Source organism: Schistocerca nitens, chromosome 4, assembly GCF_023898315.1.
Source record: "Schistocerca nitens isolate TAMUIC-IGC-003100 chromosome 4, iqSchNite1.1, whole genome shotgun sequence".
Taxonomy (NCBI): domain Eukaryota; kingdom Metazoa; phylum Arthropoda; class Insecta; order Orthoptera; family Acrididae; genus Schistocerca; species Schistocerca nitens.
The window spans coordinates 979976432-979994536 of NC_064617.1; the positions used below are offsets into that span (position 1 = coordinate 979976432).

General features: G+C 42.3%; 1 protein-coding gene across 1 annotated transcript in view; it reads left to right on the forward strand.

Annotated features, from left to right (window-relative positions):
* Positions 1-18105, forward strand: part of LOC126253687 (intraflagellar transport protein 172 homolog) — a 305113-nt gene that overhangs the window by 126960 nt on the left and 160048 nt on the right. Inside the window, exon 14 of the mRNA XM_049955213.1 lies at positions 2595-2775. Within this exon, the coding sequence (XP_049811170.1) occupies positions 2595-2775 (181 nt within the window). The remainder of the gene's footprint in view (positions 1-2594; positions 2776-18105) is intronic.

The following is an 18105-nucleotide window of genomic DNA, read 5'->3' on the forward strand; positions in this document are numbered from 1 at the left end:
AAGGTGTTTTGAAAGTCAAATAACACAAAATCAACCAGGGCACCATTATTTACTGTCCTCTGAATGTCAAGGACAGACAGGATGAGCTCAGTTGTTCTCACAATTTATTACAAGCTGAAGAAATTCACTTTATACACATTTTTGTTTCTATTTGGTGGATTAAAGTAATAAAGAAATAACAGATATTTCATTCAGGGAATGCACTTGTACAAATACCTGGATGTAAGACTCTGTAGCTTTATGAAATAGAATGCTCTCATAGGCATATTGCATATAAAGCAGGTGATGGGCCTCAGTCCATTGGTAGATTAATGGGAAAATGTAATAACAATTCAAGGAATAGGATATGTCACCTACTGTAAAGATGACCCGTTGCTTTGCAGGCAGGAAAATTAATTCCTACCCCAAATTTTTCTTTTGTTTCCTTTACTGCTTGCTCGAAATACAGATTGAATAACATTGGGGATAGGCTGCAACTGTGTCTCACTCCCTTCCCAACCACTGTTTCCCTTTCATGCCCCTCGACTCTTATAACCGCCATCTGGTTTCTGTACAAATTGTAAATAGCCTATCGTTCCCTGTATTTGACCCCTGCCACCTTCAGAATTTGAAAGAGAGTATTGCATTCAATATTATCAAAAGCTTTTTCTAAGTCTACAAATGCTATAAATGTAGGTTTGCCTTCCTTAATCTGTCTTCTAAGATAAGTCACAGGGTCAGTATTGCCTCACGTGTTCCAACATTTCTACGGAATCCAAACTGATCTTCCCCAATGTCGGCCTCTACCATTTTTTCCATTCATCTGTAAAGAATTAATGTTAGATGTGGCAGCTGTGACTTAGTAAACTGATAGTTCGGTAATTTTCACACCTGTCAGCACCTGCTTTCTTTGAAACTGGAATTATTATATTCTTCTTGAAGTCTGAGGGTATTTCACCTGTCTCATACATCTTGCTCACCAAATGGTAGATTTTTGTCAGGGCTGGCTCTCCCAAAGCTATCAGTAGTTCTAATGGAATGTTGTCTACTCCCGGGGCCTTGTTCCGACTTAGATTTTTCAGTGCTCTGTCAAACTCGTCACGCAGTATCGTATCTCCAATTTCATCTTCATCTGCATCCTCTTCCATTTCCATAATATTGCCCTCCAGCACATCACCCTTGTATAGATCCTCTATATACTCCTTCCACCTTTCTGCTTTCCCTTCTTTGCTTAGAACTGGGTTTCCATCTGAACTCTTGATATTCATACAAGTGGTTCTCTTTTCTCCAAAGGTCTGTTTAATTTTTCTGTAGGCAGTATCTATCTTACCCCTAGTGATATAGGCCTCTATATCCTTACATTTGTCCTTTAGCCATTCCTGCTTAGCTGTTTCGCACTTCCTGTCAGTGTCAGGTTGAGATGTCTGTATTCCTTTTTGCATGCTTCATATACTGCGTTTTTATATTTTGTAGATATTATGTATTGCAAGAATAAGTCCCATCTGCACAGCTCAGAAATGCTGGTGGTCAACGTAAGGTTCCAGCTGGCCCAGTTAGTGAAGCAGCCATTGAAATTGAACATGTTATGTTCCGCAGCATGTTGTGCCACAGGGTGGTGTAGTCTGCTTTTGACCCCTGGCGGCCATCTTTGGTCCCTGCATGCTCTGCCGGACAGTGCTTTTGTCTCCCCCCACCCATACCATGCCATCCCTTCACTTTCTCCAGCCCACTCTAGATTGCTGTTCACATGTCTGTCACATTCCAGTCATAGCTGCGGGTTGTGGCATCTGAGTGTGCATGAGGTGTGTTTTATTGTGTGTTTGTTTTCTTTGCTGAGGAAGGCTTTGACTGATAGCTGCATGTATAACAGTCTTTTCATTGTGCCTGTCTGCAACTAAGTGAGTCATCTTTACAGTGAGTAGCAATCTATCCTATTATTCATATTGTTGTTATTCCAACCTGGAGTTTCCGTTGTTTGAGAAAATGTAATAAGTTTACAAAGGAAGAATACCTGCAGAACACCATGTTATCCGGCCTTGAATACTGCTTTGGTATGTAAGACCCAGACCACATAGGACTATAAGGGAATATTGAGCATATGCAAATAGGGTGAAAATGAATGTTGATTACAGATTTGTTTGACGCATGGGAGAGTGTGCCTAAGATACTTGAAGACAGATGCCGAATATCTTGTGAAAGCCTGCTTACATAGTTTATCAAGAACCAGTTTTAAGTTACGAAGCTGGTAATATACAGCTGCCTCTTACATATCATTCACATAGTGATAGCAAAGAAAAGATTACACAAATTACTGTGTGCACAGAGGAATTTAAGCAGTTATTATTCTCGTGCACCGTGTGTGAATGGAGCCGGAAGAAACCATAATACGGAGTGCATGGAAAGTACCTCTGCAATGCACTTCACAGTGGTTTGCAGAGTGTTTAAGTAGATATAGATTATTAAAAGTTAGTTAATTAGAAGACTTTTCATAATTGTTGTACTAGTTTGCAACATGTAGATTTTACTTTTGAGATTTGTTTTAGTCATTAAGTATTTTTATGTGTTTCTGTTAGCTGTATTGTATGATAGTGTGTGCTGTACTGATTTTTTTACAGCTCTTGAACTAGCAGAAATGAAGAGTCATCCTAAGTCTGAAGAATTACGTAATAAGTATATGAAATGGTTACTGGAATCAAAACAGGAAGACAAAGCAGGAGAAATTAAAGAAAGAGAAGGAGACTATGAAACTGCACTTAACCTGTATTTGAAATCTAATATGCCAGCCAAAGCCTCCAGGTATTGAAATAAAATTTTAATTATCTTCATATTTACACTTCAGTAAGCTATCTTATGTTGTATTTATGACACACTCCTCATTGTGGGGATGTTTTTGCAGTGTTTGAAACAGTAAAGCAGAAATAGTGACATGGTGAAGATTTGTATTGGCTTCTGTGGTGCATTGAAAAAGCTCAGTTAGTAGGAGTACTGTTAAAGGAAGGTACAGAACCATATTGAATTTCCAACTCCATTATTGATTCATCTTCCATGTTCCATAGTTCTCATAATGAATGAAAACTTTCATGGATTCATAATGGTTCCATTAATACATTAACAAAGAGAACCAGTTATTAGAAACTACATTAAGAATGAACCATAATTGAACTGCTATAAGCTATTTTTTTCTTATTCAAGCTGAGTTGACTGCAACAGTAAATTTAGCAGAAATACCAGTTTGAAAAATACTGTCGCTTTCTCATTGTAGTGGAGCAGCACGATATCACTATGGAAACAAGAGTAGGTGGTGCAACTTTACTTGACAAGGCCATGCCATAATCCAGCATCTAAGCCAGCCAAGGGATGATATGAGTCAGTTGTGTGGTATAATCAGTTTGGCTTAGATACTGTTAACGTGGATCTTTTTTTCCCATAACAGAACCTTCTAAGGTGTAGACTCGACTTTGTTTTGGAATACGAACTTAAATTAGCTTGCACTCTTTCTGAGGCACGAAACTACCCATGCAGCCCAGAGTTGGGCTTATTATGGAAGAGGATGTGGGGGCTGTCAGCTTTCTGGCACTAGCCACACTATACGCCATCTAGCCATGGCCTGCTTGACTTTGTAATCAGTTACACCAGCAACTGGGCACCAGCACTGCCAATAATGATTGTCAGTGTTGGTGCCCAGTTGTAAAATTGCTTCATTAGCCAAGCATGCAACGGCTGCCCTCATTGGTGCACAACATTGCCACAGGTGTGGCAGAAAGGGACACTTGCAGGAGGTATGTTATATCAGTTCAATGCAGCTACATCCAACCTATGAAAGTGTACCAAGTGAGTGATATATCTGCAGAAGTGCTGAATCCTCATGATGCAACCCAACAAATGAACTTAGATGATTTCATAAGCAAACACCCTGCAAGTTTACTTTTGGATACTGGTTCTTGTGTGTTGTTAAACTAGTCTCCTTACTTTTGTTCATGGTTGCTGCAGTTGCAGGCAGCCAAGACAAATCTTTAGGCCTATAGCCCCATCATGTGTCCTTGCTATTAATGTTTACAGTTTTACTCACAACCAAGTCACTCATCCAGTAATTTTTCTGGTGGTAGCTGACCCAACATGGGCAATGTTTCTGGAATAGTCTCTTCACATGCTTTTTGAATTTACAACCCATGAAACAGCAAAATGACTAAAATACAACCTGTACATGTGTTCTTTAAGCTGCTGTGTGTGACAGATTTACTGTGCAATCTCTTAGCCAGTGGACTTGAACAAAAGTCGACTTTTCAGTTGCCATTCACAAGGACACTGCACCTAATGCCTGTATGGTTTTCTAGCAACTTACAGGGTCTCCTGGTTGAAGGCTGCACCAGAGCTCCTTAACAGCCTTTCTCACTGCACCCACTCAGTTGTGTTGTGTTGTGCCCTCCACCAGTGCATGTCATCACCGAGATCTTTTCCTTCCGGGTGGCCAGCCCCAGTTGGGCCTTGTGAATTCAGATGCCACTCAACCTGGTCCTGCAGGTCTATCATGCAGGTCTGTGATGTTTTCCACGGGCTCCACCCACATAGTTTGGTCGTGCCACAAAAATCAATTTCATCTCCGTCATTCTGGTTAGCAGTCATCTGGTTCTCCGCTCCCATAAACCCTCCGGTTGCAGGGTAACTCGTACAACTTCCAACAAAACTTGTTGTGCCCAGGCCTTCTGTAACAGCACCCACAGACAGCAATCTGATGCCACTCACAGTGGTGGGTCCTCCGGACCACGCAACGCCTATATTTTTCTCTGTTGATGGTCAGGAAATGGTCAGTCATTATGGAAATTGCATTGCTTGCATAACATTACTGACAACTGCAGTGATGCCACTAGTCAGACGATAGTTGTCATCAGGAACACCCTCTGACAAGACCACATCATAATCTAGCATATAAAGCAGCCAAATGCTGGTCTGATTCACTTCTGATAGGATATAAGATCTGTGGATCATGTGACCAGTTTGGCTTAGGTACTACTATTTTGACCTCTATTTGTCATAAGTGGAATTTTAATACAGAATAGACTGGACTTTGCTTTGTAATATGGGCTTAAGTTGGTTTGCATTGTTTCCAAGGAGCATGCTGTATATATCTCTTGTAAATTTACTGGGTTGAGTCGTTGGCTATATTAAGGAGTGGCTGCTTGTCTTGCATTGATAGCTGTTAACAGGACTTGTCAATTCTATAGCCTAGAGAAACAGTCTCAAGAAGAAATGTCTGATGTGGAATCTTCATAATTTTCTGTTTTATTGGTTCCCAATTTTTTTCTGTCCCATGGGTGCTTATTGATGACATTTCCACCAAAATACAAAATCTATGTGATGCAATAGACAAAAATATGATGTGTAAAAAACAAAGATGATGCGACTTACCAAACGAAAGCGCTGGCAGGTCGATAGACACACAAACAAACACAAACATACATACAAAATTCAAGCTTTCGCAACCAACAGTTGCTTCATCAGGAAAAAGGGAAGGAGAGGGAAAGACGAAAGGATGTGGGTTTTAAGGGAGAGGGTAAGGCGTCATCCCAATCCCGGGAGCGGAAAGACTTACCTTAGGGGGAAAAAGGGACAGGTATACACTCGCGCACACACACACACACACACACACACACACACACACACATATCCATCCGTATATATAACAGAGGGAAACATTCCACGTGGAAAAATATATCTAAAAAGAAAGATGATGAGACTTACCAAACAAAAGCGCTGGCAGGTCGATAGACACACAAACAAACACAAATATACACACAAAATTCAAGCTTTCGCAACAAACTGTTGCCTCATCAGGAAAGAGGGGAAGGAGAGGGAAAGACGAAAGGATGTGGGTTTTAAGGGAGAGGATAAGGAGTCATTCCAATCCCGGGAGCGGAAAGACTTACCTTAGGGGGAAAAAAGGACAGGTATACACTCGCACACACACCCATATCCATCCACACATACAGACACAAGCAGACATATTTAAAGACAAAGAGTTTGGGCAGAGATGTCAGTCGAGGTGGAAGAGTAGAGGCAAAGAAGTTGTTGAAAGACAGGTGAGGTATGAGTGGCGGCAACTTGAAATTAGCGGAGATTGAGGCCTGGCGGATAACGAGAAGAGAGGATATACTGAAGGGCAAGTTCCCATCTCCGGAGTTCGGATAGGTTGGTGTTGGTGGGAAGTATCCAGATAACCCGGACGGTGTAACACTGTGCCAAGATGTGCTGGCTGTGCACCAAGGCATGTTTAGCCACAGGGTGATCCTCATTACCAACAAACACTGTCTGCCTGTGTCCATTCATGCGAATGGACAGTTTGTTGCTGGTCATTCCCACATAGAATGCATCACAGTGTAGGCAGGTCAGTTGGTAAATCACGTGGGTGCTTTCACACGTGGCTCTGCCTTTGATCGTGTACACCTTCCGGGTTACAGGACTGGAGTAGGTGGTGGTGGGAGGGTGCATGGGACAGGTTTTGCACCGGGGGCGGTTACAAGGATAGGAGCCAGAGGGTAGGGAAGGTGGTTTGGGGATTTCATAGGGATGAACTAACAGGTTACGAAGGTTAGGTGGACGGCGGAAAGACACTCTTGGTGGAGTGGGGAGGATTTCATGAAGGATGGATCTCATTTCAGGGCAGGATTTGAGGAAGTCGTATCCCTGCTGGAGAGCCACATTCAGAGTCTGGTCCAGTCCCGGAAAGTATCCTGTCACAAGTGGGGCACTTTTGTGGTTCTTCTGTGGGGGATTCTGGGTTTGAGGGGATGAGGAAGTGGCTCTGGTTATTTGCTTCTGTACCAGGCCGGGAGGGTAGTTGCGGGATGCGAAAGCTGTCGTCAGGTTGTTGGTGTAATGTTTCAGGGATTCCAGACTGGAGCAGATTCGTTTGCCACGAAGACCTAGGCTGTAGGGAAGGGACCGTTTGATGTGGAATGGGTGGCAGCTGTCATAATGGAGGTACTGTTGCTTGTTGGTGGGTTTGATGTGGACGGACGTGTGAAGCTGGCCATTGGACAGGTGGAGGTCAACGTCAAGGAAAGTGGCATGGGATTTGGAGTAGGACCAGGTGAATCTGATGGAACCAAAGGAGTTGAGGTTGGAGAGGAAATTCTGGAGTTCTTCTTCACTGTGAGTCCAGATCATGAAGATGTCATCAATAAATCTGTACCAAACTTTGGGTTGGCAGACCTGGGTAACCAAGAAGGCTTCCTCTAAGCGACCCATGAATAGGTTGGCGTACGAGGGGGCCATCCTGGTACCCATGGCTGTTCCCTTTAATTGTTGGTATGTCTGGCCTTCAAAAGTGAAGAAGTTGTGGGTCAGGATGAAGCTGGCTAAGGTAATGAGGAAAGAGGTTTTAGGTAGGGTGGCAGGTGATCGGCGTGAAAGGAAATGCTCCATCGCAGCGAGGCCCTGGACGTGCGGAATATTTGTGTATAAGGAAGTGGCATCAATGGTTACAAGGATGGTTTCCGGGGGTAACAGATTGGGTAAGGATTCCAGGCGTTCAAGGAAGTGGTTGGTGTCTTTGATGAAGGATGGGAGACTGCATGTAATGGGTTGAAGGTGTTGATCTACGTAGGCAGAGATACGTTCTGTGGGGGCTTGGTAACCAGCTACAATGGGGCGGCCGGGATGATTGGGTTTGTGGATTTTAGGAAGAAGGTAGAAGGTAGGGGTGTGGGGTGTCGGTGGGGTCAGGAGGTTGATGGAGTCAGGTGAAAGGTTTTGCAGGGGGCCTAAGGTTCTGAGGATTCCTTGAAGCTCCGCCTGGACATCGGGAATGGGGTTATCTTGGCAAACTTTGTATGTGGTGTTGTCTGAAAGCTGACGCAGTCCCTCAGCCACATACTCCCGACGATCAAGTACCACGGTCGTGGAACCCTTGTCCGCCGGAAGAATGACGATGGATCGGTCAGCCTTCAGATCACGGATAGCCTGGGCTTCAGCAGTGGTGATGTTGGGTGTAGGATTAAGGTTTTTTAAGAAGGATTGAGATGCAGGGCTGGAAGTCAGAAATTCCTGGAAGGTTTGGAGAGGGTGATTTTGAGGAAGAGGAGGTGTGTCCCGCTGTGACGGAGGACGGAACTGTTCCAGGCAGGGTTCAATTTGGATGGTGTCTTGGGGAGTTGGAACATTAGGAGTAGGATTAGGATCATTTTTCTTTGTGGCAAAGTGATATTTCCAGCAGAGAGTACGGGTGTAGGACAGTAAATCTTTGACGAGGGCTGTTTGGTTGAATCTGGGAGTGGGGCTGAAGGTGAGGCCTTTGGATAGGACAGAGGTTTCGGATTGGGAGAGAGGTTTGGAGGAAAGGTTAACTACTGAATTAGGGTGTTGTGGTTCCAGATTGTGTTGAAAGGAATTTTGAGGTTTTGGAGGGAGTGGAGGTGGAAGTGGGAGATTGAGTAGATGGGAGAGACTGGGTTTGTGTGCAATGAGAGGAGGTTGAGGTTTGCTGGAAAGGTTGTGAAGGGTGAGTGAGTTGCCTTTCCGGAGGTGGCAAACCAGGAGATTGGATAGTTTTTTGAGGTGGAGGGTGGCATGCTGTTCTAATTTACGGTTGGCCTGTAGGAGGATGCTCTGAACAGCCGGTGTGGCTGTGGGAGAGGAAAGATTAAGGACTTTTATTAAGGATAGGAGTTGACGGGTGTGTTCATTGGCTGAGTTGATGTGTAGGTGCAGGATTAGGTGGGTGAGGGCAATGGATTGGATAGGTGGACCACAACACCCCAATTCAGTAGTTAACCTTTCCTCCAAACCTCTCTCCACAACACCCCAATTCAGTAGTTAACCTTTCCTCCAAACCTCTCTCCCAATCCGAAACCTCTGTCCTATCCAATTCTTTCACACCAGATCTCCAGTTACTTTCCAGTCCACCTTTATCTCTTCCCATATATTTTTATTTTCATTTTCATTTCAGCCTCATGTTACACTTTCCACCTTCTAATACCATGTCACCCTCACAACACCCCCACAATGACCCCATTAAGTTTTATTTACATTCCCTCCGCAAACATGCCTTCGCCCTATCCAGATTACGCTCCCATATTCTATTTTCTCAGGCTTGTCTGTCATTTGGCATTACCCCCAAAGGCCTCACACTTAAAGTTCCCATCTCTGGCTGCAACCCTTCTTTCCATCAGTCCCTATACCAGTTCCAAACTGAACAATCCATTGCCCTCACCCACCTAATCCTTCACCTACACATCAACTCAGCCAATGAACACACCCGTCAACTCCTATCCTTAATAAAAGTCCTTAATCTTTCCTCTCCCACATCCACACCGGCTGTTCAGAGCATCCTCCTACAGGCCAACCGTAAATTAGAACAGTATGCCACCCTCCACCTCAAAAAACTATCCAATCTCCTGGTTTCCCACCTCCGGAAAGGCAACTCACTCACCCTTCACAACCTTTCCAGCAAACCTCAACCTCCTCTCATCGCACACCAACCCAGTCTCTCCCATCTACTCAATCTCCCACTTCCAGCTCCACTCCCTCCAAAACCTCAAAATTCCAATCAACACAACCTGGAACCACAATACCCCAATTCAGTAGTTAACCTTTCCTCCAAACCTCACTCCCAATCCGAAACCTCTGTCCTAACCAAAGGCCTCACCTTCAGCCCCACTCCCAGATTCAACCAAACAGCCCTCGTCAAAGATTTATTGTCCTACACCCGTACTCTCTGCTGGAAATATCACTTTGCAACGAAGAAAAATGATCCTAATCCTACTCCTAATGATCCAACTCCCCAAAACACCATCCAAATTGAACCCTGCCTGGAACAGTTCCGTCCTCCGTCGCAGCGGGACCCACCTCCTCTTCCTCAAAATCACCCTCTCCAAACCTTCCAGGAATTTCTGACTTCCAGCCTTGCATCTCAATCCTTCTTAAAAAACCTTAATCCTACTCCCAACATCACCACTGCTGAAGCCCAGGCTATCCGTGATCTGAAGGCTGACCGATCCATCGTCATTCTTCCGGCGGACAAGGGTTCCACGACCGTGGTACTTGATCGTCGGGAGTATGTGGCTGAGGGACTGCGTCAGCTTTCAGACAACACCACATACAAAGTTTGCCAAGGTAACCCCATTCCCGATGTCCAGGCGGAGCTTCAGGGAATCCTCAGAACCTTAGGCCCCCTGCAAAACCTTTCACCTGACTCCATCAACCTCCTGTCCCCACCGACACCCCGCACCCCTACCTTCTACCTTCTTCCTAAAATCCACAAACCCAATCATCCCGGCCACCCCATTGTAGCTGGTTACCAAGCCCCCACAGAACGTATCTCTGCCTACGTAGATCAACACCTTCAACCCATTACATGCAGTCTCCCATCCTTCATCAAAGACACCAACCACTTTCTCGAACACCTGGAATCCTTACCCAATCTGTTACCCCCAGAAACCATCCTTGTAACCATTGATGCCACTTCCTTATACACAAATATTCCGCACGTCCAGGGCCTCGCTGCGATGGAGCACTTCCTTTCACGCCGATCACCTGCCACCCTACTTAAAACCTCTTTCCTCATCACCTTAGCCAGCTTCATCTTGACCCACAACTTCTTCACTTTTGAAGGCCAGACATACCAACAATTAAAGGGAACAGCCATGGGTACCAGGATGGCCCCCTCGTACGCCAACCTATTCATGGGTCACTTAGAGGAAGCCTTCTTGGTTACCCAGGCCTGCCAACCCAAAGTTTGGTACAGATTTATTGATGACATCTTCATGATCTGGACTCACAGTGAAGAAGAACTTCAGAATTTCCTGTCCAACCTCAATTCCTTTGGTTCCATCAGATTCACCTGGTCCTACTCCAAATCCCATGCCACTTTCCTTGACGTTGACCTCCACCTGTCCAATGGCCAGCTTCACACGTCCGTCCACATCAAACCCACCAACAAGCAACAGTACCTGCATTATGACAGCTGCCACCCATTCCACATCAAACGGTCCCTTCCCTACAGCCTAGGTCTTCGTGGCAAACGAATCTGCTCCCGTCCGGAATCCTTGAACCATTACACCAACAACCTGACAACAGCTTTCGCATCTCGCAACTACCCTCCCGACCTGGTACAGAAGCAAATAACCAGAGCCACTTCCTCATCCCATCGAACCCAGACTCCCCCACAGAAGAACCACAAAAGTGCCCCACTTGTGACAGCATACTTTCCGGGACTGGACCAGACTCTGAATGTGGCTCTCCAGCAGGGATACGACTTCCTCAAATCCTGCCCTGAAATGAGATCCATCCTTCATGAAATCCTCCCCACTCCACCAAGAGTGTCTTTCCGCCGTCCACCTAACCTTCGTAACCTGTTAGTTCATCCCTATGAAATCCCCAAACCACCTTCCCTACCCTCTGGCTCCTATCCTTGTAACCGCCCCCGGTGTAAAACCTGTCCCATGCACCCTCCCACCACCACCTACTCCAGTCCTGTAACCCGGAAGGTGTACACGATCAAAGGCAGAGCCACATGTGAAAGCACCCACGTGATTTACCAACTGACCTGCCTACACTGTGATGCATTCTCTGTGGGAATGACCAGCGACAAACTGTCCATTCGCATGAATGGACACAGGCAGACAGTGTTTGTTGGTAATGAGGATCACCCTGTGGCTAAACATGCCGTGGTGCACGGCGAGCACATCTTGGCACAGTGTTACACCGTCCGGGTTATCTGGATACTTCCCACCAACACCAACCTATCCGAACTCCGGAGATGGGAACTTGCTCTTCAATATATCCTCTCTTCCCGTTACCCACCAGGCCTCAATCTCCGCTAATTTCAAGTTGCCGCCACTCATACCTCACCTGTCATTCAACATCATCTTTGCCTCTTCACTTCCGCCTCGACTGACGTCTCTGCCCAAACCCTTTGTCTTTAAATATGTCTGCTTGTGTCTGTATATGTGTGGATGGATATGTGCGTGTGTGCGAGTGTATACCTGTCCTTTTTTCCCCCTAAGGTAAGTCTTTCCGCTCCCGGGATTGGAATGACTCCTTACCCTCTCCCTTAAAACCCACTTCCTTTCATCTTTCCCTCTCCTTCCCTCTTTCCTGATGAAGCAACCGTTTGTTGCGAAAGCTAGAATTTTGTGTGTATGTTTGTGTTTGTTTGTGTGTCTATCGACCTGCCAGCGCTTTTGTTTGGTAAGTCTCATCGCTTTCTTTCTTTTTAGATATATTTTTTCCACGTGGAATGTTTCCCTCTGTTATATATATATATATATATATATATATATATATATATATATATATATATATATATATATATATATATATATATATATATATATATATATATAATAGGAAAACATTCCACGTGGGAAAAATATATTTAAAAACAAAGACTATGTCACTTACCATACGAAAGCGCTGGCAGGTCGACAGAAACACAAACAAACACATACATACACACAAAATTCTAGCTTTTGCAACCAATGGTTGCTTCGTCAGGAAAGAGGGAAAGACGAAAGGATGGGGGTTTTAAGGGAGAGGGTAAGGAGTCATTCCAATCCCGGCGAGCGGAAAGACTAATCGTAAGGTAAGTCTTTCCGCTCCCGGGATTGGAATGACTCCTTACCCTCTCCCTTAAAACCCACATCCTTTCGTCTTTCCCTCTCCTTCCCTCTTTCCTGACGAAGCAACCATTGGTTGCGAAAGCTAGAATTTTGTGTGTATGTATGTGTTTGTTTGTGTTTCTATCGACCTGCCAGCGCTTTCGTATGGTAAGTCATATGTGTGGATGGATATGTGTGTGTGTGCGAGTGTATACCCGTCCTTTTTTCCCCCTAAGGTAAGTCTTTCCGCTCCCGGGATTGGAATGACTCCTTACCCTCTCCCTTAAAACCCACATCCTTTCGTCTTTCCCTCTCCTTCCCTCTTTGCTGATGAGGCAACAGTTTGTTGCGAAAGCTAGAATTTTGTGTGTATGTTTGTGTTTGTTTGTGTGTCTGTCAACCTGCCAGCACTTTCATTTGGTAAGTCACATCATCTTTGTTTTTATAATAGAGGGAAACATTCCACGTAGGAAAAATATATCTAAAAACAAAGATGATGTGACTTACCATATGAAAGTGCTGGCAGGTCGACAGACACACAAACAAACACAAACATACACACAAAATGCAAGCTTTCGCAACAAACTGTTGCCTCATCAGGAAAGAGGGAAGGAGAGGGAAAGACGAAAGGATGTCTGCTTGTGTCTGTATATGTGTGGATGGATATGTGTGTGTGTGCGAGTGTATACCTGTCCTTTTTCCCCCTAAGGTAAGTCTTTCCGCTCCCGGGATTGGAATGACTCCTTCCCCTTTCCCTTAAAACCCACATCCTTTCGTCTTTCCCTCTCCTTCCCTCTTTCCTGACGAAGCAACCGTTGGTTGCGAAAGCTTGAATTTTGTGTGTATGTTTGTGTTTGTTTGTGTGTCTATCGACCTGCCAGCACTTTCGTTTGGTAAGAAGATGCCTATGTGAATTACAATTGAACTGAAATTGGTTTTCATTATGACAGTAAACATTAAGGATGAAATGTTCTTAAAATCGAGTGTACGAATTTGAAGATCTTTGAAGAGGCCTCACATATGATTATTTGCTTTTCACAATACTTGTACTACTTTCTTTTGCCTCACTTTAGATGCACTTTTCTGGAAGATATTTTTGTAAGACAAAAAGCAGTGAAAAAAGGGTGATAAACCGGCTCTGTTTTCTACAGCAGAATACAATGAGATATATTTCTAATGGCAAAATTCACTCAATTACTTAATTTTCAGAAACTTGTGGTGTGAGCATAATATAAACTGTGGTGGCCCACATGCAGTCACATTTGATAATGAGACTTGGTGGTGTATCAGCTAGAAATGGCATTTTGATGTTACTCTTGTTGATCCTCCTGATAAAGAATGGAAACTTCAGAAGGCTGTTAGGTCTGACCACTAAACTAGGCTGTGGCAGTCACACTTCAGGAGTTTAGTCAGTGACCATGGATAATGAGCTTTTCCAATGTAAGAATACTGCTTCTCTTTGCAAAAAAAATCATTCAGTGTGCTGTAGATGTCGCCAAGAATTAGAACACTCAGGAATGAGGACTGGATTAAGATACAGATAAACAACAAGCCAGATCATCTGTACACACAGCATTAACAATACACTTCCACTATACTACTTAATAATATTTGACCTGACACCAGGTAACACGTCCTAGTAATTTTACGGAAAGCACATACTTTGGGAAAAATCTGCTTATCTCACTCATATTAAATAATTGCTTTTTATCTTCAGTTAGTTGTTTCCTACATCTTGATTTTATTGTGATATTATTCAAAGAAAATAGTTACCTAAATCTGTAACAACAGGAGTCTTTTTGCAATAGACTATTATTTCTCATGGAGCTTTACTGTGGATTCTGTTACTTGGCATGTAGCTGACAGCAATTTTCAATCCTTGAATCTAGATAATCATATACTTGTAGAGCGAGTAGCTGAATAGTGTGTTTTACTCTATGAAAGTTAAGTGATTGATCGATGAGAGTGGTTGCACGGTAGACAGAAATACATAATCCCTCTTACGCAGGTATGTGAGGTATAGCTGGAAAGACTGTTGTGTCCTGTCATGGAGACCAAAGTGGTGCCATCTCCACTGGCAGTAGTGGGTCCATATTGATGGCAAAAGCTATTTCCATTGCCATAGTTGTTGGAGGTAACAGAATAGACTGTCATCTTCTAGAAGAAATATCTGATGCGGGATCTTTATAATTTTCTGTTAAGTTTATATAGGTTCCCAAATTTTTACTTTATATCTGATGGGTGCTTATCGATGACTTGTCCACCCGCAGTATGTTTTCTCAAGGAGGAGTTTGAAACATTGAACTCTAGATGCCATGGAGACAGGTTCTGTCATCTCCAAATGAGTGGACCAGAATAATGGTGGTTGTGGACAACTAGCAGCCAGTGGTGAGTCTGACAAGAAATCCTGTGAATGTTTTCAGAATGTGATAATATTGCACCCCGGCCATGTCACATAATAAATTAATCATTTGGTGCAGGCTGCTTTCTGGACAGGCTGAAGTATGCAGAAGTTCGATCTATCCATAAAAATGGCAGACAAGAGTGATATCTTAATGTTGTTGTTGTTACCACTCCCTGTAAGCTTGGAATCTGCATAAGGATTCTAGAGCTGAAATGTTGAACCAGATTGTGAAAAGTTACATATAAAATGCCCTAGTAGTACAACTCATGTCCAAGGATTGTGGCCTTTGCTGTTGTCATGTAGTTATTACTGTCCTCAAGATTGTGACATAACTTTTATAGTTGGTCAGCTCTATGGTTGAAGAGTCTGTATCTTTGGTATGAAGAGATAGAAGATCCCCCATTGTCTGTGTTATTTTATGAAGGTAATACACCATACCTACAAGAGGGATGTCATTAATGGCAGAACAGATTTTTTTCAGAAGTACAGTATTATGATCCATACACTTAAATCGTGCAAGATCGTAGCATGTTGTAACAACTTAGCTTTTGTTACATAACTCTGCTGGGACTTGATTTATGAGATCATACAGGGAAAATACTTCATGAAAGTCAGTCTGTGAATCAGTTGACTCTGCTTTGAAAAAAATAGTCAGTAATCCATTGTAGTCTTCATTCTCTAAAATATTTGAACAATTTGAACAGAGTGAAACACATATGCAGTTAAAGGTGATTTGCTTATTCCAATTTTTATAGATGAGTCACTATTGCGTATTTAGGTTTGTCAGGAAATATGTCTCAACAAACTGACTATTCACAGGCAGACTGCAATGTTAGTCTTATCTAGTCACTTTAATACTCTGCCAGAAACACCGTCATAGGCAAATCACATACTACTTTTAAGCAGCATGATTAATTCAGTCATTCATTTTGCTCTGTGTATCCTACAATGAAGGAGAATCTTCAGGAATGTGGATTGAGTTAAGTTATACATTAATTAATGTAGAGTATTGTATTTGTATTGTATTTATTTATTTATCCTGTGGATCACATATTGTACAAAGTACACATGATATAGGACAAGTCATTTTTCTTAACAAATATGTAGTTTGGAGAAAAAAATAGGCAATGGACTGCCATTTAAAAAAATGTACACAAAATTGTTCATTGATGAATATAGTAACTTAACTTCACATACAGAGATTACAAACAATTTACATGGGGAACTAAGAAACATGTAGGCAATGTAGTGCTACTTTAAATTTACACAAATAATCACTGAGATTACAGAATAGTGAAAATGTCAACTGGAAACACAACACAAACATGTAGGCAATGTAGTGCTACTTTAAATTTACACAAATAATGACTGAGATTACAGAATAGTGAAAATGTCAACTGGAAACACAACAGAAGGACAATGTCATTTAAAAACTACATTAAACATGAAATTAACATTGAGATTTCACAGACAATTAAGTTTTAATACTAATAGAATGTGTACTTGTACATTCAAAAAGCGAGTTAAAAAATTTTGGGAAGTGAAACTGAAACATAGTTGTGTATAGTAGAAATTAGGTTATTATTTTGGCTACAGAATGTTTTACTCTAATCACAGTATTTTACAAAGGAACTTTATAATTTTTCATTTCCAGGAATTCTTGTACTGAATAGAAACAGTGCTTTGTCAGAAATGCCTTTAGTTTATTTTTAAATATTGGATCTGGAGCAGTTTTTATTTGTTCTGGAATTTTATTGTGTAATACGACACCCAGATGAGTTATATATTTTTGGTATGATGATGTCCTTGAAAAAATTTGATGGATATTAGATTGCCCTCCGGTATAATCAGCGTGTATATCATTGTTTTGGATTAATTTGCCTGTTCTTGAGAGGTATTCCCTGGTGAATAGGATTGTTTCTTGAATGAATAGGGATGGGATGCTTAGAACATTAAGTTTTATAAATTGACATTTACAGGATTCCAGCTATTTGAGGCCACAGATTATCCTCAGTGCTCTTTTTTGTAGTTTAAATATATTTGTGCTGTGAGTTGAATTTCCCCAAAAGATGATTCCATAGCGGAGCAATGAGTGGAACTGCGCATGGTATGCTTGCATTAGTGTGGATTTACTTGTAGTAGATTTTAGTATTCTTAGTCCATAGCACAATGATGAGAGTTTCTTTGATAAGTTGTTTATATGTGTGTCCCATTTTAAATTTTGTTGGACCCATAGACCCAAAAATTTTGCTGCATTTACTTTTTCAGTTTTATCATTATTTAACTTTACTTGGATAGTTTTTTGATTGGATGTGGGAATTAGATGGAAGTTGATACATACAGTTTTCCCACTATTAACAATTAGGCAATTTTTGTTAAACCACTAAGAAAGTTTTTTCATAGAGTTATCAGATATTGTCTGAAGGGATTCAGGGCTAGATCCAGTCAACACTATGCTTGTATCATCAGCAATCAAGATAATTTTTTGTGGGCTCATACGTTCAACAAGATCATCTATGTAAATGAGGAAAAGTAATGGCCCTAGAACAGAACCCTGGGGAACACCATATCTTATTGTTCTTTACTCCGAGAGGAAAACTGTGTTATTTATTTTATCCTGTACATTAATATCGTATTGAAGTGATACCTTCTGTCTGCTGTTTTGTAGGTAAGAGCATAGCCAGTTGTGAGCCACACCTCTTATTCCTCTTCTTTCCAATTTAGCAAGCAGTATTTTATGATCTAGTACGTCAAAGGCTTTAGAGAGATCTAAGAAGATACCTGCAGCTATATTATGTTGGTCAATTGATTTCAGTATGTGGTCCAACAGTTCAAAAATTGCTGTCTGGGTGGATAAAGATTTACTAAAACCATGTTGTTGAATGCTGATTGGTGCGTGGTTTTTTAAGAAATTTATAAGCCTGTCATAAAAAAGTTTTTCCAGGATTTTTGAAAAGATGCTTAATATGGATAATGGTCTATAATTGGATACTAAATCAGGGGAACCTTTCTTTAGTGATGGTGAGACTTTAGCTATTTTGAGAGCATCTGGAAAAATGCCAGTTTTTAATGATTGGTTGTAGATGGTTGATAATGGCTTTACTATATGGGGAGTACACACCTTTA